The sequence below is a fragment of the Argentina silus genome, assembly GCF_951799395.1.
Source record: "Argentina silus genome assembly, chromosome: 4".
NCBI lineage: Eukaryota > Metazoa > Chordata > Actinopteri > Argentiniformes > Argentinidae > Argentina > Argentina silus.
In genome coordinates this window covers 18,214,811-18,228,405 of record NC_139658.1, presented here as the reverse complement: position 1 = coordinate 18,228,405, position 13,595 = coordinate 18,214,811, and the positions used below count along the sequence as shown (strand labels likewise).

General features: G+C 42.3%; 2 protein-coding genes across 5 annotated transcripts; one reads left to right on the top strand and one right to left on the bottom strand.

Moving 5' to 3' along the window:
- Positions 1-577: 577 nt before the first annotated feature.
- On the bottom strand, positions 578-4,506 carry nabp2 (nucleic acid binding protein 2). The gene is made up of 7 exons (XM_083667910.1): positions 4,369-4,506; positions 3,944-4,077; positions 3,349-3,487; positions 2,802-2,873; positions 2,578-2,656; positions 2,386-2,446; positions 578-1,216 (listed from the first exon to the last, which is right to left on the bottom strand). The coding sequence occupies exons 2-7, from the start codon at positions 4,020-4,022 to the stop codon at positions 1,050-1,052; spliced, it is 597 nt and encodes a 198-aa protein (XP_083524036.1). The 5' UTR covers positions 4,023-4,077; positions 4,369-4,506; the 3' UTR covers positions 578-1,049.
- Positions 4,507-4,708: 202 nt separating this feature from the next.
- On the top strand, positions 4,709-11,748 carry LOC310803437 (E3 ubiquitin-protein ligase NRDP1-like). 4 transcript variants are annotated; one of them, XM_083668189.1, is made up of 7 exons: positions 4,709-4,837; positions 5,218-5,361; positions 6,736-6,851; positions 9,077-9,348; positions 9,475-9,610; positions 9,714-9,817; positions 9,970-11,748. In XM_083668189.1, exons 3-7 carry the CDS (start codon positions 6,762-6,764, stop codon positions 10,322-10,324), a joined length of 957 nt encoding a protein of 318 aa, XP_083524315.1. In that variant the 5' UTR covers positions 4,709-4,837; positions 5,218-5,361; positions 6,736-6,761; the 3' UTR covers positions 10,325-11,748. The 4 variants fall into 4 exon arrangements, with proteins under 4 accessions (XP_083524315.1, XP_083524317.1, XP_083524318.1 ...); XM_083668191.1 differs by having other exon boundaries at positions 6,477-6,851; XM_083668192.1 differs by lacking the exon at positions 5,218-5,361 and having other exon boundaries at positions 4,721-4,837.
- The last annotated feature ends 1,847 nt before the right edge of the window (positions 11,749-13,595 follow it).

Sequence of the window (13,595 nt, the reverse complement as noted above, 5' to 3'; positions counted from 1 at the left end):
CTCCCTCCCTCTCTCTCCTCCCTGCCCAATCTACCTTCAACATCTTAGATACACTAGATATCCTACCCTAGGGGTTTAGATGCCCTTAAAGACACACACAAATACCCCCACCCCTGAACAAATCTCCAACTCGTTCATGATTTTGTGACAATGCAATCCTGGAAAGCACTTTGCCTTGTTATATCAGTACGTGTGCTAGTGAATGGTTATTTGTTACAAACATGTTACATACATGTATAAAATACATGATAAATGATTTGAGTAAAATAACATAATCTGCATTGACCTCTCTGACATTACAGGAGAAATTTAACAAACCAAGGCATTCAAACTTGATCAATTTTATACAATGTATGCTGCAGCCTATGAGTCTTGTCTTTCAGTGTTGTGGCTTAGGATTGGTTATGTTTAAATAAAGTGCTATTGCTTAATATCTATTCACTGTGTGGTTTCTCACTTATTATTCTCTGACTCTGTGTTTTAATATATGCTTATAATTTCTCTTGACACCACCAAATCAAAATGCATGCTGTGTTCTGTCAGATGTACACAAAGAGTCTACAAACTGTGGTACATTAATTAAAAGAGTACTTTTATATTTTATACATCTTATGGAAAACATGTGAAACAGTGAGTGCATTTAAAAAAAAACATTGATTTGTGGCAAACATTTGTGACACTTTAAATACTGAGGGTGAAATCCCTACCTATCCTCCTTTTAGAAAACCCATTATGGCTTCCCACCAAGCATCTCAGCGTTGTAAAAAAGAGCAATTGTAATGCATTATTTTAGTCACACAATTTGTCCTGATATTTATATTCCTTGTAAACTAATGAAATAACATACAATTTTGTAACCCCAGTATATATGAGTAACGGTCATCAAGGTCATTTCAGTCCAGAAACTGAGAATACATATAAAATATAGATCGAAGACAATAATTACAGGGTTTATCCTGAAGAAAAATGTAAGAGGAGTCTTTAGTGGTAGTGTGTCTCATCATTTGAATATCCTGGAGAGTGATGCAATTTTCTACCCTCTGCACCAATCATCTTTTAGCTGAGCGTCTTGTCTCCTTTCCATTGCTGACAGCTGTCCCTCCTAGTCCAGGATTGGCTGCTCCTCTGCTGCCAATTACATTACCAGCCCGCCCTCCTTGCTGGGGATTGGTGGAACCTTGGGAAGTTACACCATTCCCATTGGTAGTTTCATTACCTATCAAGAGGAAGAAGGAAACATGGTGGCAAATCAGGGGGGAGTTTGTAACTTTAGGTTTTGGGGAGCAGGGATGTGTCTTCACAACATTGCAGATAAAGTAATTTATGAAGCTATAGATAGCTAGCATAGATAGCATACTGTACCACCTCATCTGTGAAACATAGTGTTGGGGGTGTTATGATTAGGGTATGTATGACTGCCAATAGAACAGCCTAACTTGTCTTAATTGATGATGTAACTGCTGACAGCAGCAGCAGAATGAATTCTGAAGTGTACAGAAACATCTTATCTGCTTGAGTACAAGCAAATGCCTCCAAACTCATTGGAAGGCGCTTCATCATACAGTTAAACAATGACCCCAAACATATAGCAACTAAGGAGTTTAACTCCATGGCAACTAAGGATTTTTTCCAGGCCAAAAAGTGGAAAGTTTGTAACTGCCAAGTCTATCTGCAGATTTTAATCCAATTGAACATCCATTTAATTCCCCTTAAAATAAGAATTTGGGCAAAAAGACCTAAAAACAAACAACAATTGAAGATAGCTGCAGTACAGGCCTGGCAGAGCATTACCAGAGAAGATACCAAGTGTCTGGTGGGGTCAATGGGTCACAGATTTCAGGCAGTTATTGCATGCAAAGTATACAGTATGTGACCAAATACTAAACATGAGTGCTTAATTTGGACTTAATATTAATCTGTCCCAATACTTTTGGTGCGATGAAATAGGGGAACTATGTAAACAAATTGTTGTAATTTCGAAATGGTAAAACCAAAATGTAAATAAATACCCTCAAATAAAAGCTGAGAATCTATACTTTAAGCTCATAATAATTACAGAGGCCACTGTATACTCTTGGACATATTCTACACATTACTGTACATTCCTATCTGTATGTTCTGTAATGATGCACTCTACTGGACAGAGTTGGAGTATATAGGTTATCCCTGATCCAGGGATAACTATTTCTTCATCTCCACGGTAAAGGTTAGAACTAGGTGTAGGTTAACCTACTGTAGATTTGTGGTTACAGGTAACTTCTACTTTGAACTTGTTTGTTTTAGATAAGTACTATGCACATTCACATTCTGCTATAACTGTTATTGACATCATACTCACTCATTACTCACATTTTTATTTTTGTTGGCCACAGATGGTTGACTTACCAGCTGAGCTTGCTGATGAGTTATTGTTGTTGTTTATTGCATTTCCTTGGTCATTGAGTGCCTAGGAAAGAGAGATACATGATGTTTTCCATCGCTCATGTTGCTTTTTCATTCCATTCATAAAAGATGACTATAACAATGCTGTGATGTCACTCACGACATTCATGACATTCATAACAACTATTTCCATACCGTCTTGTTGTTTGTCTGGGCCAGGTACTCTGGGTTAGGCTCACTAAAGTTTGGCACCTCTGAGTACACCATGCAGAACCTGTCCAAAAATAGTAACAGTTATGTGATTACATGTGTTGCTCAAACATTTTGTTAATACCAGACCAAAAAAAAAAAAAAAAGTTTATTCGTCCATCGCTTCTGCTTTCCATGTGTAGCATGCATTGTGATGTCATAGGACTTACTCTCCGATCTTCTGCAGTTCGCCACCTCTGCCTGTGTATAGCGTCAAGCAGCCTTTGAACACAGATGCATATCTGGGGGGAATAGCAAGTGTTTAAAACAAAACAAACTCCACCCAACAAAAGGTAGAGGTACAAATTGAAAGCATACTGAATAACACATATCTAACCAAATTCAGACTCATGGTACACATGTCATTATTGATATGGACCTGTGGATGACATGTGGTATATACAGTGCCTTGCGTAAGTAACGGGACAGTGAAGCATCTCTTCTTCTTTTGGCTCAAGTTTGGATTTTAGGTTCAAAGTAGAGATTCTCAGCTTTTATTTGATGGTATTTGTGTACATATTAGTTTCACCATTCCGAAATTATAACACTTACAATTATAACATTATAACACTTACAACCAATATATACACAAATACCAACAAATAAAAGATTATTGACTTGACTTGATTTCCACATCCATTTTACACTCTGTTTCGGGCTTCAAGCTCTGTCTATTTCCGAGGCATTGACTACGTTGTGACTCAACGTCTGACTCACCCCTTAGTGAGCCTTATGATGTCACCTGTTTGGATCAGTCCTCCCACCTCATCCCACACAGAGATGCTGATGCTGCCAGTCTTGTCTGCCACTTTACAGGTCCGCACCTCATGGCCATCCTTTGTCTTTGTCACTCGTCCTGTATGAGGTAGGGTGAGAGAGAAGGTGTGAGGGGGAAACAAATCAGAAAGAGAGGGGCTAGAGACAGATACGTACAAACACAGTCATACATATGTCTCATTATAAGGGCAGAGGAGGGTACACATCAAAGAAGGGAAGAGTGAGGACAGCTTGCAGGTAAGTTGATGGCTCATGCAAGAATTGTTCTCTGGTTCACAAGGCTAGTTCAGGCACACGAAAATGACGTTTACCACATTTAGACCATGTTACATTTTGGCTATCGTGCACATGTTTACGCATTAGATTTTGTGTGGGGTCATCTAACCTACCGGTAGATGGTGTTTCTGATTTCATTAACAGATGCATTATCTATAGGTCAAACTAGTATTTTGGCACTGATGTGAAGTAATTGATGAAAACATTACTGTTTTATCAGCAGTAGCTATATAATTAAATTAAATAGAGGACACCTAACCTGTTTCCAATACGATGAACATGACGTTGAGATTCTTGAGTCCAGGCTTGATATCTTTAACGTGAGTCTCAGTCGTCATCCTTTCAAGTTATGCTCTGCATGCATCCAACTGTAAAACGGTACTCTCTGGACACCTAATTGAAAACAGTGTGTGTCAGTAGTGCGCCAGCTGTAAGATGTGCATGCATATGTCAGCTCTGTCTCTAAGAAAACGAAACTTTCACCCAAAAACATACCCACATCGTTGATTATTGAAATATCATAATAATAAGCTGGAGAGCTACAGCCTAGGCAGCATACCAGCGCAGAGGTCTGAAGGATATGGCTAGCTCTATACGTTTTGCTAATAGTGCTAGCTAACAGTGACATTTAAGCTATGTTATTGTTGACTTTGGTAGTGCCATGTTACTGTTAAATTGCATTACCTTAACGGCGTGCAGGCACGTTTACAACTGCGTTGTTGTCTAGTACGAAAGGACATGAGACAAATCAATTCGATCGGAAGTATGTTTTTCCCTCTCGAACGGGTTTCTCCATTATAGTTGTTGATGTATTTTTTCGTGAGCGTCAAGTACAGTGTCAGAGAGACCTGTACATTGATGCATTTCGTTGGACAAATGAAGTGTCAATCAAAATGTTGTTTGGCGTTCACGTTTAAAAGGCACAATGTGATTGGCTCTTTAGCTGAGAAGGGGGACCGATCATATCGATGAGAGGTGGAGTCAACTGTCAATCTCGTACTGGTTGCTAAGCGGCCAGAGTTAAGGCTGGTGGATGTGGAAATGTGGCGACAGGAAAGGATCTGGGGAAAATGGATATCGTGCTGGCATGCTACCCCATATAATGACGCAAACAACTTAACTACTATTTAATCATTGGTTCGCATATTAACAGGTTAAGTCTGATCATGCATTTGCAACAATCTACGTGTTTTGCGTTTTAGACGAAATACTGGTTGTGCTCTCACTGGAGGTGGCTGTTGACATCTCCTTTGCTAGCCACTACTAGCTAGCTACTTGCTAGCAATTTACAGTTTGTGTGGGCTAACGTCACGACCTAGCTAGCTAGCTAGTGAGTCAACTGGTTTGCTTGCACATTAGTCTGTTTGGTCTTTAAACATATGAATATGTAGTTTGCTACTTAGTTGACATCATGCAGCTTATGGTTTCCATGTTTTGAGTTGATACTCTGGCTAGTACGTTACTGGCAGTGTAGACAAATGAAATGCTTAGCTAGCTTACACTACTCTTAAGTCTTACTATTTTTTACTATAGTATTTCCAGGCTAGGAAATCATCATCCACAGGGTCCAGATTGTGTCTGGCTTCCCCAGCTTTAACTGCCCTGATAGCTGCCTCTGCAGTGTCCATCCTTAATGAAGAGGGCTGGGGGTTCTGCTCCTCGGGAGGAAAGGCACCGGTGAGTGAACAGAGGATCTATGGATAGCCAGTGGACTGAGTAAACTGAGAAATCCACTGTTTCAGATCGTTGATAGGACCATTGTCTCAGATGAGCGTAGATGTCCATCACTGTATGCAGCTGCAAACCAAGAGCTCAATGGAGATTACATCCATAGTGTGAGCATTGGTGGTGCTACTCTAGCCTTGTTACTCCTCCAGTAACACTGCTAATTCAATTAATCTCTTAATGTAGTTGGATACCATTTGACAGACCCGTCTGATTTGTTCATAGTGTACACACAGATACCTAAGGAGCAGAGTCATTCAGAGAGACTATACATGTATATATGGCTCTGTCAAGGAGTGTCAACATTTCACTTTTTTTTATGATCGCTAGTCATGGATAAAAAGAAAGCCACTATGTGTTAGCCCATGTGCCCAATAAGCAACATATTGGCTGTTGCAATATGAAATAAATTACGAGACAGGACGGTGTGAAGTAGATTCAATATATGTTGTAAGACAAGCACAAGCCTGTAACTTTGCTTGTAATTTCTCAATTGTACCCTAACAAATAAACTGTTGTAAGGTAATACCATCCACACAAGCTTGTTTTGTTAGGCCTACAGCCTAGACTAGTGAAAAAGAACATTCATTCTAGTTTGTTCCTCAATGTGCTGAATAGGCAATGTGTTGTCTTGTTCAGGCATCACCTCAGTGCATAGAGACAATGCACACAGCGTTCAAATAGGTGACCAGCAGCAAATACTAATGTTACCATCTTTTTATTGCTGAAGATTGGGGCACTTCTCTTTGAGGGAAGGAAAGGAAATGGCACACAAAGGCAATAGAATTCCTGTCTGCATATCAGGTGGCCCACATATATTGAACAAAGAGGAAAAGATAATATACAGAAACGAGGCGAACAATTTTACTCAAGATTGGATGCCGTTTTAACACAGTCTCTATTTTCCTCGTATTTCCTGTTATTCTCTCCACCGAGGCTGTAACCTTTCATATACTGTTGCGTACTGCTATACACCTACACACGTGTAACTTACACACACAGCAAACATACATGATGTCCTCTTCAACTAAATAGCCACTTCTCTTGGGATGTTACCTCTGCTCCAGGTTGTAGTTGGTTCCAGTGATGTTACCTCTGCTCCAGGTTGTAGTTGGTTCCAGTGATGTTACCTCTGCTCCAGGTTGTAGTTGGTTCCAGTGATGTTACCTCTGCTCCAGGTTGTAGTTGGTTCCAGTGATGTTACCTCTGCTCCAGGTTGTAGTTGGTTCCAGTGATGTTACCTCTGCTCCAGATTGTAGTTGGTTCCAGTGATGTTACCTCTGCTCCAGGTTGTAGTTGGTTCCAGTGATGTTACCTCTGTTCCAGGTTGTAGTTGGTTCCAGTGATGTGCCATGGGCTACGACGTCACCAGGTTCCAAGGGGAAGTGGATGAAGACCTGCTGTGCCCCATATGTAGTGGAGTTCTAGAGGAGCCTGTGCAGGTCAGTGCTATGTCAGTGCATGCAAATGTTCTAAACAATTGTATTTAATTTCTGTCAGTATGGATTGTTATAAGTGCCATTGTTATAAGTGTTCTGAGGATTCATACTGACATATCAGGTCAATGCTTTTCCTAAGAGCAGCACATGCCAGTGCTCTGGGATACTGTATGCCAGTGCCAGTTATGGATGAAGCAGTGCATTGTGAAAAATCTCAGTTCAGTCATGGAGGATGTAGTGCATGTCAGTGTTCTGAATGTACTTCATAGATTAAAGAGGCAATCTGGGATTCAAACAATAACAAAACGTCTTGCTATTTGGGAAACATCTGAGGGATGGGCCTGGAGAAATGTAAACACTCTATCGATGCATGGACTGACCATCCATGAAATCAAAATGATAGTTTTAAGATATGCAGTGTTTGTTTACAAACAATGGAGTTTTGGGTTCTGGGTTCTGACAGGGTAAGACAGTTGAACTAAGCTCATGACGCATTTATAAGTTACATTCTCCAAGAATCAATGGCTGTATATCAATCAGTTAAAAGTCCAAAAATGGATGTACCAATCCCAGGTTGCCCCTTTCATGCCAAAAAATGTCAGTCCTAGCCTTTTGGTACAGTATGTTACGGGCATTATGTTATGTCCTCTCTCTCTCCCTGCAGTAGCTTGGCATTATGCTGTTCTTGCATTTCCGTACACAGTTTAGCAGGAGACTTGTAATGTGATTCTCTGTGATGAAGCTCCTGGGACGCATATCCAGAGATAGCAAAAGGTGAAAGGGGTAACAGACATTAGAGAACAGCCTCACAGTCGACAGGAAGGAGATGGGCAGAGAGAGGGAGGGAGAGAGAGTGGGAGAGAGAGAGTGGGAGAGAGAGAGTGGGAGAGAGAGAGTGGGAGAGAGGGAGAGAGGAGTGCTTACAGAGCGATCAGCTTTCAGGGGGATGCAGTGACAGCAGGACAGGAGGGAAATGAGAAGGAAGAGAGGGATATGGAGAGATGAGCTCGGCACAAAGGTCCTGTCTGGGTTTTAGTTGTGATTTTTGAAATGTAAAGTGCCTTATGTTTATGGTAAGACATGAAGACTGGGCAGAGATGCAGGTGATAAATTAGGGAGGGATGCTTAATCCTTCCATAAAGATAAGTCAAATGTCTATAAACTTTAGGGATGTTACAAAAACAAACCGATAAAGTGATCCTCCCAAACAGAGTCCTGACCATGAGGTGAGTAGCTTAAAATAGACATAGCTAAATGCATGTGTGTGTGCTCACAATATCTGATCCTAGAATACCTTCAGAGGAGGGAATGCTAAACACTTTTGTCGCTAACCGGGTGTGTTGGTCTAAGCATACAGGGTTTTATTAGTGTTGTTTGTTTTGCTGTGTGTGAGAGAGACCAAGAGATACAGTTTGATTGTATCAGTGTACTCGTGTGCATTTATATGTTGGTGTGTTTATTCAGTAGGGTGTTAGAATGGCTGTGTAGCATCACGTAAAGTCAATGTATGTATTTAGAGCTGTTGAAGGACTTTGCGCAGCGTGCTGGCAGCAGTACAGGAATGTGAACATAACTGGCTTTCTGCTTTTAGTGGACACACACACACACAGACACACACACACAGACACACACACACACACACACACACACAGACAGACAATGGAATTCAGTTTGATTGCATCTACTCAGCTGTGACCAGCAATTTTGCTTACTCTGGCATCCACAATATCAGCCCCACTGAACTGTAGCCATAGACATGATATCGGCCATATATATTTCTGACCTGGATGAAAGCTGTATTATGCCCTTCTTCGTGTGTGCCTGTGAAATCTCCCAAGGAGAGTGGGAGATTTGAGGAGACATTGTCCTCGTGTGCTCTCTCTGACCTTGCTGGAGTGAGAGGTGTGGAGTGTCCCGGGGCTTGGCCGAGCTGGGCTGGGTGGGAAGACGAGTGGTGTTAACTTATACTCCCCTAGGGCTCTTCTGTAGATCAGCACTGCAGCACAGAGCCCACTCAAATGGGAGGGTCAGGACAGGATGATGTTGGGACTGATGGGGCGGAGATTTTGGGGCTTTTTTCAGTAGCAGCTGTAGCTCTCTTGAGCTCTCTCCTTAAACTTTAGCCGTCTCATCCTCTCTTGTTATGGGCAGGCCCCTCACTGCGAGAACTTCTCCCTGCCTCCTCTCCTCCTTGCTAATCTTTGACCTCCCTGTCTTCTTTCCCGCAGGCCCCCCACTGCGAGCACGCCTTCTGTAACGCCTGCATCACACAATGGTTCTCACAGCAGCAGATATGCCCCGTGGACCGGAGCGTGGTGACGCTGGCCCACCTGCGCCCCGTCCCACGCATCATGCGCAACATGCTTTCCAAGCTGCAGATCACCTGCGAGAACTCAGGCTTCGGCTGCACTGCTGTGCTACGGCTGGACCAGCTGCAGTCGCACCTTCGAGACTGCGAGCACAACCCTAAGAGGCCAGTCGTGTGCGAGCAGGGCTGCGGGTGAGTAAGGGTTACAGGGGGCTTTGGTTTATAGTTGGTGGTAGTTTTGTGACTGTGAGCAGGGGTTATAGGACTGTGGAGCTGTGAGTGATGATGGATGATGAGTGGTTTCCTCCCCTCTCCCAGGCTGGAGATGCCCAAAGATGAGGTGGCCAACCATAACTGCATCAAACACCTGCGCAGTGTGGTGCAGCAGCAACAGGGCAAGATCGCTGATCTGGAGAAGACTGCAGTTGAGCACAAGCACCAACTAGCAGAGCAGGTCAGTGTCTCTGTCTGTCTGTCTGTTTGTCTGTCTATATTTCTCTATATTGTTGCCGCAGAGTTTGGTGGTGAAGTGTGATATTTCACCTCTGTCTTCACAGAAGCGGGACATCCAGCTGCTGAAGGCGTACATGAGAGCCATCCGCAGCGCCAACCCCAACATGCAGAACCTGGAGGAGACCATAGAATACAATGAGATTCTGGAGTGAGTGGATAATCAAGCACTGTGGTGTGACAGATGATTTCACCACCGCAAATATAGTTTAACATACTGCATTACGGCTGCAAGATGCAAGACACTTAGGTAAACAAATCAATAACAAAACAAATCCCCCTCTTCTCTCTCCCCCCCCCCAGATGGGTGAACTCCCTAGAGCCGGCCCGTGTGACTCGCTGGGGCGGTATGATCTCCACGCCAGACGCCGTTCTCCAGACGGTCATCAAGCGCTCGCTCATTGACAGTGGCTGCCCACCCTCCATCGTCAACGACCTTATCGAGAACGCCCACGAGAGGAACTGGCCGGCCGGGCTGGCTACACTTGAGACGCGGCAGATGAACCGCCGTTACTATGAGAACTACGTGGCTAAGCGCATCCCTGGCAAACAGGCGGTAGTGGTGATGGCCTGTGAGAACCAGCACATGGGAGAGGACATGATCCTGGAGCCTGGCCTGGTCATGATCTTCGCCCACGGAGTGGAGGAGATACTATGACACGGCATGAGAGGGGATACTTTAAACTAACCAGAGGAGAGATCAGTGGTTGCTGTTGGAATCGGGGGATACAATGGCAGGCACAGTGGGAGTGGAGTGGAGTTAGGGGGTTAGAGAGACAGGGGAGTAGAGCAGATGTAAGACACTTGGCTAACAACATGATTTAACCATTGGGGTTCCGTCAAAGGAGGGCAGGAGACATGGACCATCCTTCAGAATAGCCCGATTATTGTACGTATGCAGAGGTTTCCATACCAGTTCAAACCTTTGACCTCCCACACTATAGTGTATTCCTTCAGCAGGGAAGAAGAGTGGTGGGTACATAGCCTGAAGGAAAGAAGTCAGTCAGGATCCCCCAGCGCTCTTTGCCTTAAACACAGAAGTGTTTTGTTTTTCGAAAAATAGGATTAAAACAAAAGGTTTATTTTAGTAAATTGCTTGCAGTGATACTCTTGCAAATTATTTTGAATAAGGACAAGATTGTAACCTAATCTGCCTTCTCCCCACTCCCTCTGCTGCTGAGAAAGTGACCCATTGCCTCTGACTTACAATGAGTGTTTCTTTTGGGTGTGCCCCACATGTCCCATCAATGGCTTTGATTTGTGTGATTTCATCGGAAACTCATTTGACAATATTTTAAGTGATGATGATAACAACATATTTTTGATCATTTCGGTGTGTGGAGTTTTGAGACTTGACCTTGGTCAGGGACGAGTAAAAAAAACAAACAAAAAAACATTCCTTCACATACTGGTATTGAAGAATGCTCAGGACTCAAGACAGAGGTTTGCAGATTTGTATCTATCTATGTTCATGAGAAGGAATGCATGCTGCGATTGTTTTAGCGAACTCTTTTTGGATTGGAGCAATGACAACTACATTTCCCATGACGATTAGTTATGTCAGTGTCGTCATGGCCCTTCTCTGATGACAGACCCTTTCTCCTGCCTTTTGATGTGGATCTGACCAGGAATGTCTCAAGGTTTAAGAGGAACAAAGGGGTATTCCATAGAGGGCTTGGGAGCTCTGCTAAAGACTATGCTTTTTTGTTTGTTTTTGTTCTTTTTACTCAATAGACTTGAGTTTAATGCCTTATGTTTTGTACATTGGTTGTTGCTGTGTATGATTTTCTTGATTACCTGAGGCATTTAGTCTCCTTGGTTTATTTTTTTTATGATGTTATGTATATAGTTGGTTAGAATTGGGTCCAATTGTCTGAAGAAGAAAAAAAAGGTTCTCAGAGGCTACCAAACCATTTATTCACAGCAATTGTGTGAAAATAAGAGCAACCAAAAGTATGTTTTTTTGTTAAGTTATTTGATTGGGTTTACCTCAGTCATTGTCAAAAAATACCATGTATACTCATCATATGTCATAATATTCTATGTTCAGATGTTATACATGAAGTACTTTGTTTCTATGGCGATTTGTGACCCTGACTCCATTACTTCTACTATCAGGGCTTGTTGTGATGAGAGGGGGGGGAGGGGGGGGGGTGTTCTACACCTAATAGGCTAAAGATGGTCTATGCCAGTTTAGGTTATTTGAGAAATCTGCTTCCCTGTTTTTCTGCCATTTATACACATTAATCACTGACCCCCCTTGTTTCTTTTAGAATCACTTATTGATTGATTTTACTTACAAACAGGTAAACACAGAAGTCCGAACACTACCATTGTTGTGGTCAGTTCTATTTGCTTTCTGTCATTTAAGGAAAATGATTATCAATCACCCCAGAATTGACTAATTAGAATGACCCCAACTATGTGCAACTTCTCTCTCACACTCACACAAACATGTGCACACACAACATTTCCATTAAACTCAGAGGAAGCTGTTATAGCTAAATCAAGGTCTAGCTAGGTGAGCGATGAATCTGAAACAGCCTTAATCCACTGCCTACTGAAGTCCTGCATGGCTGGCTCTCTATGCTCTGTCAGTTAGGTGCCTTGATACTGTTTGGGACTCAAACTCAAGTCCCGGAGGGCTGCGTTAAGAATAACAAAAGGGCCAGCGATCAATTGATTCAGCCCTGTTGATGTAATGATTTACTTTTGAAGATGTTGAAAAGTATTCACACACTGGACTGTGTTCAGCCTGCTATGAATCTCAAACACATTTCCTTTCTTGGTTCCAAAGAGTTATTCAACTACTGTAAATTTACTTTTTTTGTGAGACTTACATTTTAAAGCTTTCATCTAAGGTGTTGCCTTAGAGAAATGAATGATTAGCTTATTGAGCAGCAGGGGCAATACACACCAACACAGCATTCACCAGACTTGAGTTTCAGATCCTTGCTTTGTTCATCACTTTATGTAGCTTTGTCATTTGTGCAGCCTCTGCTTCCACAGAAGGCCCTGAAGTCTCTGTTCTTGGACGATTTGTTAAATAGCGTACCTAAAAGGGAGAGCAACTAAAATGTTGATCAGACATGCAATTCAAATGATTGATGGAGAAGTTTCACTCTCATTGCTGATGGTAAGAACTCAAATCTTACTGTTCAGAAATGATGTAGGGGGCGGAACAAAGCTATTTGCAGGACTGTAGTATCTGTGGTCATGAACTTACATTTTCATGGGACATTGGGTGTTCCATGAGGATGAGTATGATGTTACCCTAGAGACTGATCTATGGTCAGTTATGCATTTCGCCCCTATAGTATTTGGGGAGGGTAAGCTGATCCTAGATCTTTGGGCAACATTTATGAGCATTGCTGCACTCTCTGCCTCTGTTCCGTACTCATTTGCACTAGATGTGTAAATGGTTGTGTGTATCTGTTGTTACATCCTGACATGTTAATAATACCATCAGTAGGGGAAGAATTACACATTTATTGTACATGTAAGATTTATTGTAAATATATCACTAACAAATATGAATATACATATGCTGACGCACTTCATTTCTGTATCTATCCATGTCAATCTTTGTCAGTACGTTTGTGAGATTTATGGTTTCATTAAAATTAATTGAGAATTTATGGTGCTTTGGTGTGTGAAATGTCTTGCTACTTCTCCCGTAGTTACCATTCCCCCAAAAGCGTTTTGAAAACGTTGCCTGGTAGTTCTCAAAATGACACAACAGCGTGGCCTCTTATCACACGGATTTATTTACCTTCAGTATCGTAGGAATGTGCTACTTTTCTACTTCCCTCTCTGTCACTAAGTGCAAGGCGGTGCTACTGTAACTTCGGTCAACCCCCTCCCCCGCCCACTCCTAAATCCCTTATAATGCTCTAATGCACTTGCTCAATTGTGCCATATACGGTCTA